The sequence below is a fragment of the Somniosus microcephalus genome, chromosome 2, assembly GCF_052327205.1.
Source record: "Somniosus microcephalus isolate GS21.2 chromosome 2, FLI_Smic_1.0, whole genome shotgun sequence".
Classification (NCBI taxonomy): Eukaryota; Metazoa; Chordata; class Chondrichthyes; order Squaliformes; family Somniosidae; genus Somniosus; species Somniosus microcephalus.
In genome coordinates, this window is record NC_140988.1 from 127977059 (window position 1) to 128001936 (window position 24878).

At 41.5% G+C, this 24878-nt stretch overlaps 1 protein-coding gene across 5 annotated transcripts in view; it reads right to left on the minus strand.

The window, feature by feature from the left end:
* LOC147122945 (5'-3' DNA helicase ZGRF1-like) overlaps positions 1-24878 on the minus strand; it is a 153938-nt gene that overhangs the window by 108686 nt on the left and 20374 nt on the right. For 4 of the 5 annotated variants that reach the window (XM_085962226.1, XM_085962225.1, XM_085962228.1 and 1 more), the window contains exons 8-17: positions 24320-24399; positions 18709-18801; positions 15545-15644; positions 14920-15017; positions 13716-13863; positions 10732-11411; positions 9451-9589; positions 6569-6753; positions 3331-3530; positions 1004-1149 (exon numbers count right to left, since the gene is read on the minus strand). In XM_085962226.1, the coding sequence (XP_085818352.1) occupies positions 1004-1149; positions 3331-3530; positions 6569-6753; positions 9451-9589; positions 10732-11411; positions 13716-13863; positions 14920-15017; positions 15545-15644; positions 18709-18801; positions 24320-24399 (1869 nt within the window). Of the gene's footprint in view, positions 1-1003; positions 1150-3330; positions 3531-6568; positions 6754-9450; positions 9590-10731; positions 11412-13715; positions 13864-14919; positions 15018-15544; positions 15645-15729; positions 15922-18708; positions 18802-24319; positions 24400-24878 lie in introns of all 5 variants that reach the window. The other variant, XM_085962229.1, reaches the window with a different exon arrangement.

The window sequence follows — 24878 nt, forward strand, 5'->3', positions numbered from 1 at the left end:
CAATTCCAGTGTTTTCTTTATTATCCAGCTTGTTAAAATTTTCAACAATCGTTATTAATCGACAGATTTGATGGATTTAACTGCATCAAATTCATTTTTTTTTTTAATTATCTTCAAAAGAAAGTTTAATTGAATCTATTTTTTAATTCTTACTTTTTTTGTAAATTACACTGTTATTTTACAGACTTCAATTTCTAAGGATATTACAAGGCAATGAAGAGCATGGGAAAAGCTTCAGTGGTTTCACTGGCATTTTACAGCCACTGATGTTTTCAAATAGCACTCATAGCTAAGCTGTTCCAGTACAGCTACAACACTGGCATCTACCCGACTACTGGAAAAATTGCCCAGGTATGTCCTGTCCACAAAAAGCAGGACAAATCCAACCTGGTCAATTACCACCCTATCGGCCTACTTTCAATCATAAGCAAAGTGATGGAAAGAATCATCAATGTTGCTATCAAGCGGCATTTACTCACCAATAATCTGCTCATCGATGGTCAGTTTGGGTTCCGCCAGGACCACTCGGCTCCAGACCTCATTACAGTCTTGGTCCAAACATGGACAAAAGAGCTGAATTCCAGAGGTGAGATGAGAGTGACTGTCCTGGGCCTGCAGCTGCACATCTCCATCCCCAGACCAGCGCAACTCCCCATGTGATATAGTAATAGCCCCTGGGCTGACAATCTGGCCAGGACCAGGTGGGGGTGAGGGGGGGGGGGGGGGGGGGTGCAGGGAGAGATACATGTCCACTTCACTTCCACCGGTGCAACTGCCATGCAGAAAGCTGGACTCATAACTGAAATTATATATCTATACGTGTAATAATTTTATTGTTCTAAATATTATATAGAGGGCGTATCACAGGCAGCAGTGAAATATATTCCACAAGTGAGGTTGACTGGATAATTTGTATGCAACAAATGTATTCTGTTTTGACACAATCTCAGTATTAGGTTCAGCCTTAATTGTGAGTGCTCTGAACTGGAAAATTTAAATGTACCTTTATTGTAGACTGATGAGCTCTCTTTCCTGCTTAACCAAAGGTACAATTTAGTCTTACAGCAGCTTTCCAAATCCCCTTCCTTATTTATCAGTTCTTTCAACTTGCCACGATAAAACTTCTTTCTTTGAAAAGCAGATGTTTTCCTGCAAGCAGTCGATGTGAAAATCAGTTCATATTAAATATCTAAAAACATATCCAACATAATCAATTTTCAAAATAAGGGGGGAAATGGACTAAGTAAAAATAAAATTCTACTTGGAAAAAAAAACTAGTAAATCCAGTCATGCACTTCAAAACATTTTAAAATATTATATACCAAAGAAGATAGCCCAACAGTATTCTCATGATCTTAAAAATTAAAATATGAGTGAAAGGTTTAGTCGTGACTGGTTTAGTTAGCTATCATTCATATATTTATTTTATGAAATATCACTTTCCCTGTCAGTTTTCTGACCAACAATTGGCAAATTGTACTGTGTTAAAGCCACCAAAACTACAAAATATTAAAGAAATGGCTGATGAAGTCAGACTGTAACTTAAATTTTTTTACACCACATAACACAGGCAAACATAAAATAGCATGGATAAAAATAACTGGCCTCAGCAGAAAAAGTTACTTTCATCAAAGAATTTTGCTACAGACCTAGGGATGTTGGCATATAGAAGATCAGGTTGGGGAGCGGGGATGGGGGGAATAAGGCGGCTGGTAGGCGATCCCAAAGGGAGACGAGAACAGACTGGCAGCAGGCCGCAGTATTTGTCTGGAGTCAGGAGGAGCACTTCTGCACTCTCCCAAAAAGATATTCTGGGGCCATTCTTGAGCGGCCATGAACGGTCCCTCTCAGGACCGCTAGTTAGGCTACTCGCTGCCTGGTACAAACATGCGGAGCGTGGATGATGCTTTTTCTGCTCATTTGTACCTGAAAATTGCAATCAGGATCCTATAATCAGCATATTTAAGCAGCCATATACCAAAAACGGGACCTATTTACAGGCCACCTGAAAACTGTGTAAGGCAGGCCTTGGGCGTCAATGGAGCGGCTGAGGTACCCCTTTGATTCTGCACTGCCGGACATCCATTTTTAGGCAAGAAGTCGCCCCAATTGTGTTTGTGCCAGCTCTTTGCTAACTCCCGAGGCCAGGAATGTACTTGTCCCCAGCCTAGGAATTGGCTACAGCCCAGTATGCCCAGTGAATGCAGGTGTACTGGCTGATCCATGCTCCATTTTGCTAACTTCTCTCCCCAATAAATTTGAGCCAGATCCTTTCTTATCGTCCGGTGGTCGTGAAAGGCGCTATATAAATGCAAGTCTTTCTTTCTTTCTTTTATCTCACTGAACTTTGCCTTTATCCAGTCCCATACTCTTCTGCTCGACTCTTCATTACCTTTTTCTATTTTCACATTAAGCCTAGCTATGCTGAAGTGGTTATTTCCCAATTTTTCTCCTACTCTCACATCAGTTATTTGTCCCAATTAATTTCCCACAACTAAATCTAGCAATGCTTCTTTCTTTGTTTTACTAGAAACATATTGATCTAGGAAGCAGCCCTGAATATAATCTAGAAAGTGTTATCCAAATTGATCACATGCATTACCTTTATTCCCATCTAACTTGGGATAATTAAAATGACCTATTATCGCCCTGTTGTTCTTTCAAATCTCTCTAAAATTGTTTGCAAATGGCCTGTAATTTACAAATCGGAAATGTAACATTTTCCTTCCTGTTCCTTAATTCTATCCATAAGGATTGTGTCTCCACAACCCCAGTACGTATTTATATTCTGGTGTCAAGACAGAATTCTTTATTAACACTGCCCCCCCACCACCTTCCCCCTTCCTAAATATGTGATGACTGGAAATATTAAGTTCTCAGTCCTGTCCAACCGTAAACCACACATCCATTATAGCTACTATATCATATCCCTCTATTGATATTGATGCTTCGAACTTTAATTCTGCTTGAATACTTTGTCTATTTACATACATACCACTCAATCCTGAATCCAATTTTAAAGGGTTCTACTATTTCCAGTAACACTGACATAAAACATGATAATAGTAAACACTGACATCTACATATGTCCAATATGGTTTGTGTAGTTTCTTCCCAGTCAATTTAACTAATCAGCATGCCATAGCTACAAAACCAAATGGCCACTTGCGCACAGCACTTAATTATCCTGGAAAACAATACCTTGCATTTCAAATTTTAGATGTGATTCTGAAAATTAAACATAAACCTATTTAATTGATTTTCATGCAACAACAAAAAATTAAATCATAACAGGTTGACTCACTGCCACCAAACAGAAATAAAACATACCTGACGTGAAGCTGGCATTCACTGTAGAGTGGTATGTACTGACTTCTAATGAAGGCACCTAAACTCTTGGCATCAGACAGCACTAACTTAGACTGAGGCTCCATTTTCTGCTTCAAGTCAATGGGCTGCACGTGATCTAACCATTTGAAAAACTTACATTGGTCAGTTTTTGATGCATCGCAAGTATAGAATAAACGACCCTAGAAGAAAAAAGAGGAAATGCAATTCAAATTTTAGAATCACATTCTTTCAAATGGAATAAAGGAAATATCTGAAGTGACTTAGCTGCCCGAATTATACAGAGAATGCCACATATTTGAGTAGAATATGAAAATATGTTATGATGAGTGAATGAGATCCCATGTAAATCTTTTACACACTACTGTCCAAAATCAATTCAGTAAAAACTAAGGGGGCGATTTTGCCAGCCCTGGGGAGGCGGGTATGTAGGCAGGACTGCCGGGAAAATGGCAGAATCTGGGAGTGGGTACCCATCCCGCCTCCGTGCCATCTTCCCAGGAGGCGGGTACCCGATCCGCGCTGGGAGCCACCTCCCCGAGGCGGGAAGGGGATTAGTGCCAATTAACTGCCCATTAACAGGCAATTTTTTGGATAATCCCTATTGTGCCACCTAAAATGTGGGCTTCCCGACGGCTCCGAACCTCGCCAGGGTCAGTGAGGCGAGCCGTGGGTCTGCGGGGCCGAGATATCCAGTGTGCAGGTGAGTGATGGGTGCATGTGTACAGAAGTAAGTGTGTGAGGTGAGTGTAAAGTATTTTAAAAGCTTTACTTACCTTTACTTCTTCCTGCAGGCTTCCTCCTTTCAGGTCTTGGGAGTCCCTCAGCTCACCGGCAGAGACAGCAGAATGGCCGCTGCATTCTCAAATGCATCAGCCTTCTGCTTTCTGCTCAAGAAGACTTTCTAATTGAGTCTTGAGTAAAGACTCAACTTAGAAGACAGATTGTCAGTGTTTGACAGCTTCACAGAACTGTCAAACGATGACAATTCATCTGTCAAAAGCTCTCGACAGATGAAACATCACTCGCTGATGTCACCAGTAACCGGCTTTCCCTTAATTGGCCTGCTAAGCCCACTGGGCGGGCTTAACGAGGCCAATCAAGGGAAAATAGCATGGGTTAACTGGATGTCGATGGAGGCGGGACTAAAACCCGACAAGCAGCAGTCCCGCCTCCATCGCATCCCCATTGGGAAAATCACCCCCAAAGTATTGTATTTTTCTGATGCCAGTTTTAATCATTTTAAGCAATCTTTGCACCGTTTTAAAAGAAAAATGAATGTAGAATATAGCACATTTAAAGGACAACTATGCCCTGCCAACAGCTCAGTGGCGAGTGCGCTGCCTAATGCAGAACTGAGCCATAAAGGCCAGTACCATCCAAAGTTCAACTGCTGATGTGCTGAGTTAGCTGATCTCAGCCATGGCAGGAATAGGGTTACTGGAAATGGCCTCAGCACCCACAGACTATGGACGAGGGACGAAGAAACAGCTCAGTTAGAATTCTTAGTCGTGATCTCTGAAGAGATCACAAAGTCTCTGTTTGAAGAATGGACTCAGTCGAGAATATTTTTGTGGACTTTATGGGATTTTCTGAGGGCATTTTCCCTGTGGTGGGATCGCCTTGTGCAAATGCGTGGGGGACTGGTTTGTTAAAACTCCAGAGAACGCATGGCAGTTGGCTGTGACCAAAGAATTGTCAGTCATCCAGAATGTATGGGTTCGCCAGACAGTCCTGGAAAAAGGAAGGGGGCCATTGAACCTGAAAAGGCCACTCTAATATGCAAAGCACTTCTCACCTCCATCTCAGAAGAGAAGCAGAACAATGAACCCACTGGCCTCAGCCAGCCGAAAAGGAGCCAGTTTTTTTCCCAACACAAAGACCAAAAGATATGTCCCAGACTTGGGGCCATTAATCCAATACTCATGGGTCTGAGGACGACCCATCACTGATTAAGCACCGGAGTGCTTAGAAACAAAAGGATTTTAAAGATTGGCAGGAAAGATAAGGGTAACCAGACTCCTTTAAAAGATAGATTATTTTCCACCATTCTCTCTCTCGCTCCCTGCTCCAACAAGATCGAACTAACAAGAAGTACCAGAGAAGCCGACAAGCGGAGCGATCGAAACCGACCGCATGTGGGGGTAAGCACAGTCTCGAGTGTCCCAAGCCGGTAACCCGTGAGCTGTAAGGGCTCAGAGTTTCTCAGAAGTGAAGTTTTTGGGCTATTCCGAGGGTGGGAGTTTCATTTGATTCAGCCAGGCAAACGGGTTTATGCGACTGGGTAATTAGTTGGTAGGGGTGGAATTAGAGTCCACCATAGCAACAAGGGAATTACTGCATGTTATAGTCCCCAGTTTTGTACTGTATGTATGTTGTTTGTAACCTGGATTTTATTCTCCACAGGGACAGTGATTTCGTTTAGTAGTGCATGTTTTAGCCAGTGTATGTTAGACCAAATAAATAGAAGTTTGATTTTTCACCGAAGCATTCCTGTCTGTGACTTATTTCATTTACACTCTGAATAATAATTCCCGGGTATAGAACTTTCTAAGGCGGGGGCGATTCGAACCGTCCGACTAACAATTGGGCTAGGATCGAAAACCGCTTACATCTCTATCTATGATTTCAGCTGAAAACTGATTTCCATTTGGCCCAACTGTGATGTTCCCCCATGGTCAAATAATATGCCAACGCTCACATTCTAGGCCAACACAAGAAGAATGGCCACTTAGGTGAGGTACTAGAGCGTTATGTAGCATCAGCATTCCTCTGGTACCTCAGCAATGTGTACATTATTCACTTGTGTCCTAGGCAATGAATGTCAGCAGCCTATTTGATGACTGGGAGGGGGGCTAGGAATCACAGGAGTGAAACTGGACATAGGCGGAGACACGATACAGGCAAAATCGCATTTGCCGACTGTTATACAACATGCCCGATATTATCAGTTCTATTGAAGTCAATGGAACAGAATCTTGGGTGGAGCATATAACAGGCGACTGATGCAATACAGTCTGCTTTGCGTCCCCACCCAGGTCCAATTTCACCCCGCACATCTTCAACTAACACCCACACGCAATGCTTTCCAGCTGGGGTCAAGACAGCAATCGGGTGTGGAAACTTTGGCTAATTTCTCCCTCATCAAGCAGGAGCTAGTATTTTAATCATAACAACAGTATTTATACTTGAAAAACTATTAGCTTGCTGAAAATATTACCTTATTTGGGCCTTCCTTTTTAACCATGACAAGCTTTGCAGGCTGTTGATGTTGGCAAAGTGGGACAAAATGTTGCTCTTTCGCAGTAGTTCCTGCTTTTTCTGAAGAATACTGGGATATGTCAACTTTTGACAAAGCTTTGTGAAGTTTCTGAGACAGCTCAAAGAGCAAAATATTGAGATGTTCTGAAAAATAAAGACAAGCTTAGTGTGAAACTGTTTACACACTGAAGAGTTTAGTGTTCTTTCTGTGTTAAAAGCCTAGTCTTGGAAATTAAAAACAGATGCAGTCATATACCATGCAATAATAAAAGATCATACCTAGCACCCTTATTACTCAAAGTCCAAATTCTCTACATCAATTTTACAATATACTCGAACCCTGTGTTTGTAAACATCACCCTACCTTAAAGTAGCCCACTGTATCCAGGGTTATCCTTGGTCAGAAGGGTGGGATGGTCCAGCCAATAACCATCTGCAAGGATACTATCAGTAGCAAACCTGAATCAAGTATCAGGAGCCAAACTTGAGCAATGCAGGAAGATGTCCTTCCTCAGCTAGTTCTCGCTTCTCTGTCCCACATGACCTGGGGAAGGCTAACTGTGAATGCGAGTAACAATTGGGAACTGAACCGCAGACACCATGTGGAGTCCAACAATAGTGTCATCTCTCAAAAACAAGATCCAATTAGTTTCTAATGGCTCCAAGTCTCAATTTCCATTAACAAATGCCCAATCCATTTTCCTTAATACAGGAAACTCTTTGGTATCCGGCACCTACGGGACCGGGATGGTGCCGGTTGATTAAAAATTCCGGATGACAGAGAGGTATACCTACCAAGGTACAAGAGCCCCGTTACACAGCACGCCGGTTACACGGCCACAGATCCAGGAGTCCCTGTTACACGGCCACAGGTGCAGGAACCCCGGTTACATGGCCACAGATCCAGGAGTCCCTGTTACATGGCCACAGATCCAGGAGTCCCTGTTACATGGCCACAGGTGCAGGAGCCCCGGTTACATGGCCACTAATATACAGTAAAACTTACCTGAACCTACTCCTGAATTTTGCCGGTTAATAGAGATTTCCGGATATTTAGGTACCGTTTAAACGAGAGTTTCCTGTAATGCCATAATATTAGTATCAATTCTGACCTATAAAGTCTCATGTAGAGGTACTTTGTAATTTCCTTATCAGTTCAAGTAATGATGCAGTGCCAGATCTGGTTCTGGGTAATGATGCAAGAAAAGTAAGGGACCTGAAAGTAGGAGAACACTTTTGAAGTAGTGAACATAACTTAATTAGGTTCACATTGAAAATAGATAAAGGAAAAGGAGGAACCAAAAAAAAAAGTGTTGAACTAGAAATCAGCTAATTTCAATGGCATGAAAGGGACCAAGCCCAGATCAGTTGGTTGGAAAAACCAGTAAATCAAATAGCAAACCCACTTGGGAGATATTGAAATGCAAGATGGATAAAACGCAGCTTTTGACTAAAACAAATGGGATTGGTCAAAGCAGAGAGTTCCTGGGATAAATAGAGAGGATAGAGCCAAAATGAGATTTTAAAGAGAGGCACATGATGAATAGGGGAGATAACACAGAAGAAAACTATGAAAATTATTATAAAGTATAGAAAGGAAACAAAGAGAGATTAGAAAGGCTAAGAGGGAGTATTAAAGAAGACCGTCAGTCAGCATAAAATAAATAACAAGGGCTGTCAAAGTGGCCTCAACATTTAAGAGGGAAAGTCTTATATTTGAGAGTGAAGCTTTAGCAGAGACGCTTAATAAGTATTAAAATATGAAATGCTTTACCACAAGTGATTATTGAGACAGAAACAAATCATTTAAAAGCTATTTGGATTAGTATTGTTGTATTATGTGACTACCAGGATGGTAGAAAGCTAGATGGACCTTGGTCTTTCAACAGCTAGAAATTTCTATGTCCCTATTTGAAAATAAGTTAATAAAAATGTACAGGGAAAAGACAGAGAAAGTGGGATTAGAGAGGCAGATTCAGTTGAAGAGCTAGTACTAGCACACACATGATGGGCCAAATGTGGTCTACATTCTATGATTCTTTAGGTCAACTATACTTCACATATCATGAAAGAATGTTTCAGTTTAAAGTTCAATCATTCCTCCTCCAATGTTATCCCCCTATTGCTCCTTTCCTGAAGGTAGCAACCCAAGTTAAGTACAGGACCTCTGGCAGGGGTGGCTATCCAGTAACTCAACCAAGTGAGCATTCTTCATGTCGGAGTCTCGACAGCAAGTTTTGGCAGGCTATTCAACTTGAAATCATTGCAAGCAAACCTAATCCTGTTTTGAACTGACATCCACACCCGAACTTCCAGCAAGAGCTATTGGATAGCAATGAGAACTGTGAGTGCTGACCAATTTTTTTACCTTCTAGCTCTGGGTTTCTGAGGACAAATGCAATGGCCCTACTGCCATTCCACCCAAGATCAATTAACTCAGCACAGACCAAGGATTATTCCTGGTCAGTGAGGTTCAGTTACACGTTTACCCATTGAGCCAGCGGGGAAAGTGACTTGCAACTGGAGATTACTTAAACCATTAAATCTAATTTATCATTAGGGATTATCACTGATAGTTTTGATAATCACAGTTCCTGTAAACTACAAATGACAGTGCTTGTGACAGTGAATTAATTTACAGCAGACTTTGCATAGCTTTAGTGCCAACTTGGGAGCTTTTCCGATGGCTTAAGAACATAAGAAATAGAAGCAAGAGTAGGGCATACGACCACTCAAGCCTGCTCCGCCATTCAATACAATCATGACTGATCTTCCATCTCAATGCCACTTTCCCGTCCTATCCCCATATCATTTGATTCCCAAAAGAATGATTATTTATACCTGTTATTACTGCTGTGAAGACCTGTCTGTAATGGGCAGGACTGAGGAAGGTGGCTGGGATGGTTACTTCTCTCTTAAGAACCTTCACTCCTTGTGCAACATCTGCTCTGGGAAAGCACAACTCCGACAGTGAGATATTCTGCAACAAAGAACAGAGAAAACTGAACACTCAGAACCAAATCAGTGTGTATTTTATTGCTGCAATACCTAAAGTGTCCTTTTTATCATGCTCATATTATAATTTTACAAGCAACTTTATCACTGGATATTTAAAGTAGAAAAAATACATAGAAAAACATTAGACCCAATAGCTTATCTGTCTTCTAGAATCATAGAATGGTTATAGCACAGAAGGAGGCCATTCAGCCCATCGAGCCCATGCTGGCTCTCTGCAAGAGCACTTCAGTTAGTCCCACTCCCCGGCCCTTTCCCCGTAGCCCTGCAAATTTTTTCCCCTCAGGTACTTATCCAATTCCCTTTTGAAAGCCATGAGTGAGTCTGCCTCCATCACCCTTTCAGGCAGTGCATTCCAGATCTTAACCACTCCAGCTTCAGATCTTAAGACTCTGCTGCATGACCCCACCCTCCACACGTTTGAGTCTTCAGTTGTCTTGCACTCCTTCATTCTCCAACTTTGGGCCTAGTTCTATACCCTTCCAATCTTGGTCCCTGCTCTCAATTATCGTGGCCTCCCCGCTCCTGGACCCAGCTCCCTGCTCTTGCCCAGGCTCATGCCCCTGGTGTCTCTCTGACGCCCTGTGTTGCAGCAGTTCCCAAATGCTCCAGTATCCCCTCTTCTCCACAACCGAGATCCCAACGTCCACTTCCTTTTCCGCCTGTGCAGGTTACATCACCAATCCAGATAATCTCCACCCATCCAGTTTGCCTCTTAATGCCCAGCCAAAAACCCCACTCTTGACCAGGTACATTTTCACTCTCAATTCCCTGCATGTTGTAGCCTTTAAAAAATGTAAAATACAAATCAGAAAAGAACCATTGGTGAGATTCATTCAAACACAGAGGGAAAAGTATAACAGAAGATACAGAAAGAAGGACAAAGTGAGTTAGAGACAAACGGGGGAAATAAGAGAAAGCATGTCAGAGAAAGAGAGAAATAAATAAACAGATAAAGTCAAACCGAAAGACAGAGAAGGACAAAATTAGAGTAACAGATTGTTACAGGAAGAGATATTCCTCTCCTTTGCACCTGAAGAACACTTCCCGAACGCAACGGTCACGTAAAAATTATGTTACAGAGGCAAATCGAAACTAGTCACTTACCTCAGAATCTTTCCTGTTAAGAACACAATTTGTTTTGCTCGGTACATTGTACCCTTTATGGATAGAACTGATGCTTGGCAAAGAGCAGGTTTCATTTGCTACTAATACAATTTCATGCTGTTTGATCAGTTTGTCTTTTATCAGCTGTACAGAAAGGGAATCATTTACATTTTCCTGGATCATAAGTGCCTTTCCATTCCCTTCCTCAAATGCTGCCATTTCAAACGTTCCTTCTGTACCAAAGATATGATCTTCTTCACCACGACCATCACTGTTTTGAGATAGTAGATTGGGTGGTGCTGTGATTTGATACTTCAGCCATTTGCTAGCCCTACTCTGTAAAGTTGTTTTAAGGTCGATTGGTTTTGCAAGTTCTCGGATGTAAGCATCAGCGTTATTATCAGAACTATCACAGTTCCTGTTCATGTACTCAGGCCTGACTCTATTTCCTGAATAGTCACTTAAGTCTTCTTGTCGGCTATTCATTAAGTAAATAGCTGAGTGCTGGCTAAGCTGATCTGGTTCAATTATACCTGAAAGGCTTTCAAAAGAACTTGAAGCAAGAGTCTGGTCGATGCATTTGTCTGTTGTTGGCATAGTAACAAGTGGAGTTCTTAGTCTGAAAGCTGATTGGATTCTTGATTCTCCGTTAGTCACAAAACTATTTGACCTTTCATTACCTGTGAAGGACAAGAATATGAACATAAGATTGTCTGCAGGAACATAACTGTACCAATATAGGTTGTGAACATGGTTAAGCCTTTCATCACTCACTAGGTACATATAATTTGTAATATTGCACGAGCTTCTTTTCTCCACTATCAACCCTGTCTTTATTGACCACCCAACTTCCCTTCCTGGACCCCATGCTGACATTGTAAAGGATTCTTCTCTTGAGTAACTGTTCCCCACACAATCAAAACTGCCATTATCACCCTCCTCAATATACCCACCCTCAACCCCTCTGTCCTTGCAAACTATCACGCAATCTCCAACTTCCCTTTCCTCGCCAAAGTTCTTGAACATGTCACCTCCCGGATCTGTGCCTGTCTCTCCCACAACACCCTGTTTTAATCTCTCCAATCAGGTTTCTGCCCCTCCCACAGCACCAAAACAACCCTCACCAAAGTCATGAGTGACATTCTCTGTGACTGTGACCATAAGGCATGTGACTTATCATTGCAATTATTGAAGTATGAGGGAATGTCAAGCTTTGGACCTGGAAGTTCCTTCCATTATGATGCAGTACGAGAAGATGCTCAAATTAGTTTTCAATCAAGAAAGAACTAGAATTTCATCTGAGTCAAGAGGTAATAGTATTTCATTCATTCCTTTTTCAATCTAGCATTTGCACTGGGACTCTGTCTTCAGACAATCACACACAAAGCTTTGGCTTTTGTGTATGTACATGGATCTTCACAACATTTGTCTGTCAATACCAGCATTAGCCAGTGTCACAATTACTACAAAAAAGCCTGTATTGTTAACCAAACTACTCTCAACTAACCAAGATTAAGGGCCTAAGACAATAATACAGAATACCATTAGATGTTGAAAAGAATAAAAGAAATGAGTTAAGTCAGGAAATAGTGATTAGGTGGTTCATTTATTTTGCCATTTACCTCTCCAGGATAAAATCCATGGGTAATCATAACTGACAGTGGGGCTTTCAAGGGAACAACAAATGATCATCCGATATTGGATTGATCACCAACAAATAGTCTCGGCCTGCACTTGAACAATGGAATGTGTTCAAGAGACCAGTGGTTAATAACTTCAGTTGAATGGGATGCACAGGCTTGCACATCTAGGAGTACAAAGGCGGACTGTGACATCAGTCCTATTCTCAGGTAGAATTTTGCTGAGACTTCATTCCACAGTCCAAAATGAAGAGCCTCTATGGTGGCTTTGCAAGAAAGCACATGAGACCATGTGAAAATTATCTACTGCATATTTGCAGTGATCTCACTAGAGGAAATAATGGGCAGCTAGGTTGATAGAAAAATTACTGAAAATATTTGGAAAAGATCATACAGGAAAGAGCTACCAGCAAATGCTCCAAGTAGTCCACCAACACTGTTTGGGTGCCCAGGATGTGCAGGCACCCACTAATGTCAAGTTCTGCATTTGTATTATCGCAATGCTGTAAAGGGCACAGCCACTGAATTAAATATATTCTTCAACCCGCATGTACACCCTATACCTGATTATGAACAATCTTATTACAAACTTGTCTGAGCTTATGCTGGGAACAGTTTGAATACAGATTGAATGAGTGAAACAACAACAATCTGCATTTATATAGCACCTTTAGCATCTCAAAACGTTTTACAGAGGTGTAATCAAAAAAACAAATTGGATGCAATTAGAAATGCGAGGGTATATATATCAGGAAAGGATGAACAGGCTGGGTCTCTTTTCTCTTGAAAAAAGGCTGAGGGGTGACCTAATAGAGGTCTTTAAAAAAATTTAAATGTTGATAGAGTGGATACAGAGAGAATGTTTCCACTTGTGGGGAAGAGCATAACTACAGGCTATCAAGATAAGATAGTCACCAAGAAATCAAATAGGGAATTCAGAAGAAACTTCTTTACCCAGAGAGTGGTGAGAATGTGGAACTCGCTACCATAGAGAGTGGTTGAAGCGAATCATATGGATGCATTTAAGGAGAGGCTAGACAAGCATGAGAGAGAACGGAATAGAGGGTTATGCTGATAGATTTAGATGAGGAAAGACGGGAGGAGGCTCGTGTGGAGCATAAATGCCAGTTGGGCCGAATGGCCTGTTTCCGTGTCGTATATCCTATGTAGCCTATTATATATTTACAGATGACATGTTTTTGTATTAATTGCTGATGGCTGTTGTACACAATAACATTCCTGTACTTGGTTATAATTTCTAAATGTTTTAAAGAATTATTCTACCTCAATTTTCCCCCCAGTCTGAGTATAGACTTTACTCTCCTTTGATAACAAGTTACTTACCAAAGGGATGCCCACTGGTACTCAGTTGGTGGTTTGGCACTGAAAACTCAAGTTCTCCCACATTACTGTGTAGGTTATCCCTGGAACATCGGAGAACATTGCCCACAACGGCATCCCGTGAAGGCACCTGTTGCATTGGAGAGTATACCTTGCAATAAAAAAAATCCAAAACATCTGAACTGAATTGGATGCAATTTGTGTAATCTATTTTTCAATTATAGATAGTACTTAAAATTGAATATTAACATTTAATTTAGAAAAGTGTTTGATGGGAACAAAGAACAATATACAGGAAACTTTCGTTTGGTTAAATGTCCGGAAAGCTCTATCCACTGGCAAAATTCAGGAGTCGGTGCAGATAAGTTTTTTTACTTTTCGTCGCTTTTTTTCTCCAGTCAGGCTCTGCAAGCGTCTAGCTGAAGCTGTTGCTTAGCTACAGAGACGCTTGCAAGCTGCGCCGACTGTTTTGAAGCTAAGCAACAGGGTTTGTTGCTTCAGACGGAGCTCAGAAGCTCCGTATGTTTTAACATTGGTGCTGGTTTCTACGGCAGTTTTGATGGGACGGCACCAGCTCGGTCCCGTCAGTGCCGGATACCAGAAAGTTTCCTGTAGCATAGTGAGAAAAGTTTTTGGCTTTAGGTGCAGATGTATGTGGCCAATTTAAAATAATTGAAGTGTTGCATCCTAAAACATAAATATATTAGTATTTTTTACACCATTATTAAAGATTATAAAACAAGTAATTTCCTTGTTCAGTCAAAAGAGATGGTATAGGATCACTAGCTATCACCCCCACCTTATATGGTTCATATCCGATAGAAAATACACAACTTTCTGATCTAAAAAGTACCGGTTTCAGAAATAATCCACCAAATAAGACCCATCGATATCCAGGCCACGTGATATTATCTATTTTTATCCACTGGAAATTAATACTATAAAGTGGGCTTAGTACTCTTCCCTTAATGAAAAACGGGATAATTCCTGTGTTTCTCTGTAGTGAACAATTTCTAATAAAACTGCACGAATGCGTGGTGTTGAAATGTGATTTCTGAGAATATGATTTTGTCAATGGACTGTTAAATTTCAAGGAAAAACAGGAATTCTCCCATTTTTGTTGAAACAGGAGTTTCAGCCCCAATAATGATTAACTGGTCTGGTCTCTACTTGATTTACAATAATATATATCTCAAATTAATTTAACCTTGTGAAAGTCCCACTGTGTCAATTCAAAGTCAGAGTGTGGACCAGAAGAACTCAGCCGGCCAGGAATGTTTGCTGGTAAAATTGGCTCCACTGGCACTGGGAGAAGAAAAATAAAAGGTATTTACCAAAACAATGAAGTCAAGGAGAGGAAGAATTTAACATACACTTTTTTTAAAATTCATTCACAGGATGTGGACATCGCCAGCATGGCCAGCATTTATTGCGCATCCTTAACTGCCCCCGAGATGGTGGTGGTGAGCCACCTTCTTGAATACAACCGAGTGGCTTGCTAGACCAGTTAAGAGTTAACCACATTGCTGTGGGTCTGGAGTCACATATAGGCCAGACCAGGTAAGGACGGCAGATTTCCTTCCCTAAAAGGACATTAGTGAACCACATGAGTTTGTACGACAATCTGGTAGTTTGATAGATGGTCATTGAACTGAATTTAAATTCCCCAGCTGCTGTGCTGGGATTTGAACTCATGTCTCCAGATCATTAGTCCAGGCCTCTGGATTACTAATAACATCACCACTATGCTACCATACCCGTAGAGAAATGGGTATGCTTAGTCATATACATATTTAAACAGAGATGGATATGAATTAAAGAAAAAAAATTACCTTGATCATTTTCATCCCAGACACACATGTCCTCCTTAGCAAAATTGAAATTTGTTCTCTTATCATGGAAACTTGTTGCATCAATTGGTGGATCTGAAATCTTTTTAAAATTGTGCATATATAAATCTATAGAATTATGTACACTTTATTATAGGAAAACTCAGTTCTTCTCATGTTAACTTTACCTGAAACAATGCAGTCAGCATTGAATTCCTTGGTAAGGGTGATGATATAAAACTGGCATCTGTAGTGAGGCTTCCTGGAAGTTCATAGAAAGGATCAAAGTATTCTTCAAATTCTAACTCTTCCTGAGGGACCCTGACTACTGTGTCACTGGATGCAGAGCCCGTCACCTGGTACCCTCTAAATTCAGCTGCCTGCAGAAATGTGCCAAATTCTTTTCAGAAATTTACTAAATACCAGAACAAAGATCTGATTTTAAAAGAATTTTCTCGAAGCCAGTTAAGCTTCATCAAACCACAAAAGAAAATTGCATAAATTGCCTTCTATTCTAAATTTTAAAAGCACACAAAAATCATATCAAACCTTCCTGATACCAAGGGAGTGACTATGCAATTGTCAAGGCATAAAAACCAGTAGGCCTGAGGCTCGCTTCCAAGTCTTTGTTTAGTTATCTGACACCAGTTGGGGCACCAGTTTGGTGTTACAGTTGGCCTCAGTGCCCCTGAACCAGGGAAAGGGAGGGGGAAAAAATCAGCCAGTATATCCAGTGTCCCTTGTTGTAAAGTGTAAATTTGGACATCAGGCGAGAAAAGGATGGAGTTCTCCATGGTGGAATAGCGTGCGATTCACCCATCACCTGTGCTCGCTGACCTACATTGGCTCCCAGTCCGGCAACGCCTCAATTTTAACATTCTGATCCTTGTTTTCAAATCCCTCCATGGCCTTGCCCCTCCTGATCTCTGTAACCTCCTCCAGTCCTACAACCCTCCGCGATCTCTGCGCTCCTTCAATTCTGGCCTCTTGCGCATCCCCAATTTTAATCACTCCACAATTGGCGACTGTGCTTTCAGCGGTCTACGCCCTAAACTCTGGAATTCCCTCCCTAAACCTCTCCACCTCTCTCTCCTCCTTGAAGACGCTACTTAAAACCTACCTCTCCTTATGTGGCTCGATGTCAAATTTTGTTTGATAAAGCTCCAGTGAAGCGCCTTGGAGTGTTTTACTACATTAAAGGCGCTGCATAAATGCAAGTTGTGGTTGTTGTTGCTAATACCTTGTCCATTATGAATGTCTTTTTTGGGTAAGACACCAGAAGCCCGCTGAAACCCAAAAAAAATCTCAAAGGAAAAACGGCGGTCAGGCCAAGACAATTCATTACTACCGGCAAAAGTTAAGAGAGGAGAAAGAGGGAGGAAATTGGCCAGAATAAAAGGATAGCCAATTGTTGCAGGTGCTGGGGGCTATTGGTATGTGTGGAACTACAACCATGTATGAGTGGGCCCCTTCAGAAGAGGAGGAAAAGAGTAAAGTGGAAAATAAAACATTTGTCTATCTTGACCGATTACATAGAACAGGATTTTACTTTAATGCAGTTTTTTTTACACTTGTTATTCATTCAAGTCTTGTCTTAGCTATTCACTCAGGTACAGCTGTGCTGGTTACTCCTGGAATCTTACATTCAGAGGTGTAACCAAATGGCCCAATATTCAACTTAAATAGCATAACAAGAACATGCTTCATATAGTGCCTTTAACTTAGTAAAATGTCTCAAGGCACTTCACATGAGCATTATCAGACAAAATTTGACCCACAGATGTAACAATGCAACCACCTTATAATCTAAACTAGATATTTGTGTCTTTTGCGTGCCTCTCCAATCGTTTTGAAGGTGGACTCGGTACAATGAGGCCGGATATAAATCATTAAGCAGTTTTATTTCTCAGATGGCAACTGAACATACAGAGTAATAGTTGTGATTGGACTCACTTAATTCAATCAGTACCAGTTCTTTTCAGTTAATAGTTCAAAATTATAAAATGTTATGCTTCTCTAAATCAGTGACATTTTGCTAGACTTAAACAAGATCACTTCTAACTACACTCCTGCATTCTAATCTTCTGTGTCTGGCAACAGCCTGCCCTAGAAGCTTTCTGTTCAAATCCTGACTGGCAATGTGCGTCTTTATCTCTATTTTTAACCTCCCTGTGTACACAATCAGAGGGGAGGGCCCATGCCAGGCAACCTCAGCCAAGGACCAGGGACCTTCCAACACAATGGGGTAGATTTTCCCGAACCTGTCGGGAAGAAGGCGGGACTTCCCCTTTCGGGTTTTTGACCCGCTTACTTTGACGTCCGGCCAATCCGCGCGATTTTCCCTTGATTGACCTTGTTGAGCCCGCTGGGCGGGCTCAGCAGGCCAATTAAGGGCCACCCGGCAACAGGTGATGTCACAGACTGAAATTTCATCTGTCAAGAATCAGCGTTTGACAGCTGTTTCAAGCTGTCAAACACTGACAGTCTGAGTTCTGACATGAGTCATTCTGCACAGACTCAGTTAGAACTCTTACCGGCACTCAAAGCTGAAGGCTGTCACTTTTGACAGATCGCAGCCGTTCAGCTTTCAGTTCCGGCTGAGTGAAGTGCTCCCGACGGCTACAGGAAGAAAGGCTGTGAAGGTAAGTACAGGTAAGTAAAAGTTCTTTACACACTTTAGACACACCAAACACACTTACCTTTACACTCATTCACCCATCACCTGAGCGGCAACATTGCGACCCCTCCAACTCGACAGCCCGCCTGCTCTAACCTGGCGTGGTTTGGAGCCGTCGGGAAACCCACACGAAACCCCTCAAAATAGGGATTAGGCTAAAAACTGCCTGTTAACTAACAGGTAGTTAATTGGCACTAATCCCTTCCCGCCTGGTTTCGGCAGGTCCCAGTGCGGGGCGGGTACCCGCCGCCCCTGAAACTTACGTGGGGCGGGGTTTTGGGCGGGATGGTGTCGGGACCCCCAAATTTGGGATTTTCAGCCCCCGCCCGCCTGAAACTCCGCCCGACGGCTGGGGGAAAATCGGGGCCAATGGGTATGAGGTGTTTATCAATTTGTTTTCAGTGTTTAATATTTCAACAGGAGTAAAGATTTCAAGGATATGTACTTCAATCTTTTAATGCAATAAATAAATATGCAATCTTGTTGTTACCTGTAGTGTTCCGAGTGGTCTGTCAGATACTCTCATTTTTTCAAGCCAGTTGTTATCTACATGTTCTTCGAACGTTTCAACATATCCTGCAGCCTAAGGTTTAAGTTTGGAGAAGGAAATGGAAAACATTTTATGAAACTATTTTGTTTCAAAGTTTATCTAGGGCAGTGTTGTCCAATACATCAACCCAGAAATTCGGGTCCGGGGCTTCCCGCGGGTGCAAGCCTCCGACTTGCACTTACCTAGCGCGCCGGCCGTTGTGCTGTGGGCCCGCGTGGGATTCCGATCCTGAGCCTGCTCCAACTGCCCGCGCGCAGTGCTTGCGTATCCCAGGGGCGCAGTTAGTTCAAAGCGTCCCCTGGGATCACGTGGGCCATGGAGAGCCAATGGTAGCAGGGAATCTCTATTCATAGATTTGACAGGAAGACCTGTCAAATCTATGAATAGAATTCAGCCCCAAAACATAACTAAAACTTCAAATAAATTTTTTAAAAATCACATTTTTAAAATAACTATAAATTACATAAAATAACTATTTTAAACAATAATTTAAATTTTTGAAAAAATTAATTACAGTTTTTAACAGGGCTAAAAATAAACTTACCTTTCTTTAAAGTATTTAAAAATAATAAACCCGTGGAAAAAATGTTTTAATTTTACTTAATTCACCAATTACCTTGTTAAAAGCAGGCCTTGCGACTGCTTTTTAAAAGTGTAGCTGCTGGAGACTTACCCTCCCGGAGAAACCTGTAAAAAAAACAGAAGTTCCAGACGTACGCGCTGCCTCTCTGGCGCACGCGTTCGACCTGTGAACCCCTTCCTTAAGGGAACGGAAGTTCCGGTTTCCCGCGTATGTGCAGTGCATGCATGAAACTGGCACCTTCATTGGGCCTACTCGTGAGTACCCAGCGCGTACTCACCCGTGGGGACCCGAATTTCTGGCCCATTAGCTACTAGCTACATGTGGCTAATTGGGAATCCAGATATGGCTAATTGCATTTCTGGTTAGTAAGTAAAAAGAAAAAATAGACACTATCATTGGGCATGTGATCACAATACTCTTATTAGCACTGAGTATGCATGTGTACTTTAACTTTTTTGTGCGTTTGTTGGTAAAATAGTAAGACAAAAGAAGAGTGTGCACGTTTTTTGATAGTTGCGAATGCTTTACGTCCATGGTTACTGAATAGTGGTAGATGTTTGGTAAGCAAATTTACACGTGAAGCACATTTACCTGTATTCTGTGAGTGCGTGCAAGGCATTTTCTGATAAAATTAATGCATGTGGCTGAAACGATGTCGCCAATTTCTGTTGGACAACACTGGTTGAGGACATATGGCACTAATCATAAAGAAAAGAAAGACTTGCATTTATATAGCACCTTTCACAACCTCAGGACGTCCCAAAGTGCTTTGCAGCCAATTAAGTACTATTGAAGTGTAGTCATTATTATTGTAATGTAGGAACGCGGCAGCCAATTGTGCACAGCAAGCTCCCACAAACTGCAATGTGATAATGACCGGATAATCTGTTTTTCTTATGTTGACTAAGGGATAAATATTGGTCAGGACACTGGGGATAACTCCCCTGCTCTGCTTCGAAATAGTGCCATGAGATCTTTTACGTCCACCTGAGAGCGCAGACAGGGCCTCGGTTTAACGTCTCGTCCGAAAGACAGCACCTCCGACAGTGCAGCACTCCCTCAGCACTGCACTGGAGTGTGCCTAGATTTTTGTGTTCAAGTTTCAAGACATTTAGAGGACATTATTACAGTACAAATTATTTCAAATACTGTATGCTATCTTAAATATCATTCTATCTTGCACTGATGAATTAAAGAAAGAAAGACTTGCATTTATATAGAGCTTTTCATGACCTCAGGACATCCCAAAGCGCTTTACAGCCAATGAAGTACTTTTAAAGTGCAGTCACTGTTGTAATGTAGGAAATGGGGCAGCCAATTTGTACACAGCAAGGTCCGAAAAACAGCAATGTAATAGGCGCTGGTTGAGGGATAAATGTTGGCCAGGGTACTGGAAGAGCTCCCCTGCTCTTCTTTGAATAGTGTCGGGGAATATTTTACATCCACCTGAGAGAGCAGATGAGGCTTTGGTTTAATGTTTCATCTGAAAGACGGCGGCTGTCAGCGAGGTGAACTACGAGCGCCGTTCGTTTTCTGCTGACTGCAAAATCTGGGCCATTAAGTGGCATAACAATGCAAAATTGACCAGAATGTCACAGGTTCAAATTGGTCTGTACTGAGTTAGCTGATTGCAGCTGGGAAAGCACTTGGGGTACTATAATTTGCATCACCACTCAGACTCCTGATTACTGTCCAGTGATTTCCTCTGGAAATTGCACACATGAACACTGGGTGAGAAGGATGGGTTTCAGCTGTGATGCTCTCCGTGGTGAAACTGCCTAACACACACTCCCAGATAAAGAACACAGCAAGAGTAAACATCTTCAGGAGAGAAGAAAATTAGAGGGAAATATACTGACAACACAGTGAAAATTACTCCTTAAATTAGTTCTTATTTTAAAAATACTCTTTTTCTAAGCACCTTTAACATCACCTTCCTACTTCAATTCATTCAAATGGGCTGTTATAGCTACAAATCAGAAAAATAAAAACAGGCTTGGAGCAAACAACTAAATATCAATATTTTTAGAAATTTAGATTTAATAATAGAATTTACATTGAGCACTTCCAGACCTGCCTCCCAGACACACACAGAAAAACATTACATTACAAATACTGGCGAGTGCCTGACTAGAACAGGGACAATAATGCTACGTATTCAGATATTTTATTGATGGCTTTTGGAGAACATAGGGAAAAGACACACTAGTGCAGTAGGGGTTGCTCTTTTGAAGTTAGGGGTTACGATACATTGGTGGGACAAAGTAGAGGGAGCTTTACTCTGCATCTGGTCCACATTATACATGACCTGAGAGTGCTTGGTATTGACACCTAGTGCAAAAAGTGTAATGTTAATAGTTCATTCCTGATATCACTGTCATTCCTCAGCTTAATCAGCAGAAACATTCACCCAAAAATGCAACACAAAATCAAGAATACATGATAAAAAGTTGAAAATTATATTAAATGCTACTTGACAACTCCATGAAAATGCCTCAAGATATGCCTTTCAAAACAAAAGATACTTTTTTATAAAACCATTGCCATGTTGCCAATTCAAGTGCATTTCATTAACAGTTCTGGCTATTCACCACCAGAGGGCTCTCATATTCTGTGCAACTTGTGTACCATTTAGGACAACCATAATCAAAGGCCAGGAATTTCCTCAGAGCTGCTCCTGCTCTGTTGCTGTATCTTGGTCGGAAACCTCTTTTTACACCACACTTCCGGCGAAGTTACGGCAGCGAAGCAGGAGCAAGCTCCAAGGAAATTCCTGGCCAATAATGTTAATATTGCCAGTAGCTTCACATGTAATGGGATGGGATTGATGCTGTGTACTGATTCAGAAATTATTTTTTTCTTTAAATTTTTAAAAAAAAAGAAAACACAAGGTAATTGTCAGAAGTTTCTTTTAAAAAAAACTCTTATCTAATTTTACCCCTTCCTCTCCTGAAGATAATAGCCTGCTGGGATGCAAGCGGCCCTCCGGCAACCTGCCCAAGAGACCATTCTTCACGCCTGACCTTAGATGGGGAGCTATTTGACAACCAAGCTCGATCCTGCCTTCAACTTACAATCGCACTGGCACATTTTCTAGACAGCAATCAGGAGTGGGAACCTTATCTGATTATTTTTCTTTTTGTGAGTACAGGGGCACTAAGGTCAATTGCAGCACTCCAACTGTTCCCATCGATAAGACCAGCCAATTCAACAGAGGAAGAATCAGGGACCTTCTGGTCTTCATGGCATACACTGTCCTTTACCTGCTAGGCCATCAGGAGAGCTTGGAAGAAATTATTGATCGGAATTATATAAACATTAATTAAACAGCAGTGCTTAAGCCGTAAGAAAATTAAGAACGCCCCTCTATGGGTAACTGCCCTGCATGGTGTGGCAATAACCCATACACACTAGGAAATGATCTGGTTTGGTGTCTAGTCCATGATTAATTGAATTCACAGCCTTCCAGGTCTCTATAGCTCAGCACCACATCACCTGGTGTATGTGCCCACTGAGCTATCGGGGGCCCAATAATGCCACTTATGCATTGTGATCTGTAGTCTACTCCCTGTAATCCAAAATTGTTTAATACAAATTATCTGATAAATCAATTTTTTTAAAGCATCAAATTCCCAATTTGTTATTTGCATTGTGTAATTCAAACTACTGAATAATTTAAACTGTTTATTGCAAAAATGATTTGTGATTCATCAGGGGTAGACTGAATTTAAAATTAAACAAAAACATTAACTACACCTATTGGGTAAATAGAATGACCATGGGATGTCCTGTTCGTTCATAAGTCATGAATTGATCTTGTAAATTTACTTTTTAAGTAGTCCATTCCTCGCAGAGCACCTCTACAAATTATCTTACATATACAGGTACACTATACCTTATCCGAAAGCCTTGGGACCAGCTGAGTTTCAGTTTTTGGAATTTTTCGGATTTCAGAAGGTATTATTATAAGACTGGGAAATTTGTATTTAATATATATTTTAAAAGTTCAGGCTACCTCTTCCGACTGTTCCGTGTCGGTGGTCGGGGGGGGAAAAGAATATCGGACGGGCCGCGGTTCGGGTCGGGGGGGGGGGGGGGGGGGGGGGGGGAGAAAAGAATATCGGACGGGCCGCGGTTCGGAGGGTCGGGTCGGGTGGGGCGAAAAGAATATCGGACGGGCCGCGGTTCAGTTCGGGTCGGGGGGGGAGAAAAGAATATCAGACGGTCTGCTGCAGCTATCGGACGGGCCGCTGTATTGTTGGGTTCACTCTCCCGGTACCTCCTTCACACTGCCCGGTTCGGCCTGCAATCTCCTACCCAGGAGGGAACTCTGTGACCCTCTGCCCTGCTCAGCGTAAGTTGTGCGCCACTCTGGTCATGTCGTGCGCACGACTTACGCTGAACGAAAAAACTTTCGGTTTTTAGAGGTTTTCGGAAGTTCGGATAAAGGATAGTCTACCTGTACTGTCAATGACAACTAAAGACAAATTACACAGGCAAGTCTTTTTTTGCAAGTTATTTTAATATTTTTCTTCTTTTACCCCCCTCAAATTTTCCCAAACCATGCATCTTCCCTAGCTAGCTTGTCATATACCATGATCAAAAATGAAGTAATACCACAACATGCAAGTCATTCTGCAGTGCTGGAATTTTATTTCACGGCACGCTGCAGGGAGATTGCACTTTGTATATGTTATAGAGACTTACAGAATATTTGTAGATTTTTTAAAATATACACGGCTTCTTAAAATATAATTTTCATGATACTTTATCTTCTCCTTCTCCTTCATTATGGGCACTGAGTTTTATCATGCTACTTTGCACTACACCTAGGTATGTATGAGGCAAGGAGGCATCAAGAGGAATAGGCTTTATGGAGAAGCAATGCATTGTTTTACAATGGTATAGAATTCTTAAGAGGAAATGTGAAGCTTCAACTTCAAACCAATCTACAGGCAGCTACTATACCTCAGCTGCAGCACAGCTGTACTCTGTGGGTGAACTCCTCAGAGCAGGCAAAGAATGTTCTGTTCCAAACATTCCCAGAGCTAAGAAACAAACAGATGTCAACAATTAATAGGGTAACAGTCCTTCAGATCCAATACTCTTTGTAGCAATAAACAGATGTGCGATTCATGAAACCAAAATAACCACAAATTTCACACCAAGAAATTGAACACCTGTTTTTACACCAAATATCACCACAGTTACAAGGATTCTAACAACACAGAATTTCAAAAACATCAGTTTACAAAATTCATTTATTTGCACAAAACTACAATCACAGCAAAGGAGAATTTAGGACACAAGGTAAGATGATGGTGAAGAGAATGGTTCTGAAAAAGTTAAAAGGACAGGTGAAGTAGATTACAGTAGTGAAACTACTCCCACAACTGCACTACCACTGCTTGTTTTGCTTCTAAAAAATCAAATTAATACAAAATTATGAATTCATTGTACGAGTCTTATGTATAACGATACTAATAGCTTTGTTATACAATGCTGTAAAGACTTCTTAAATATTAAA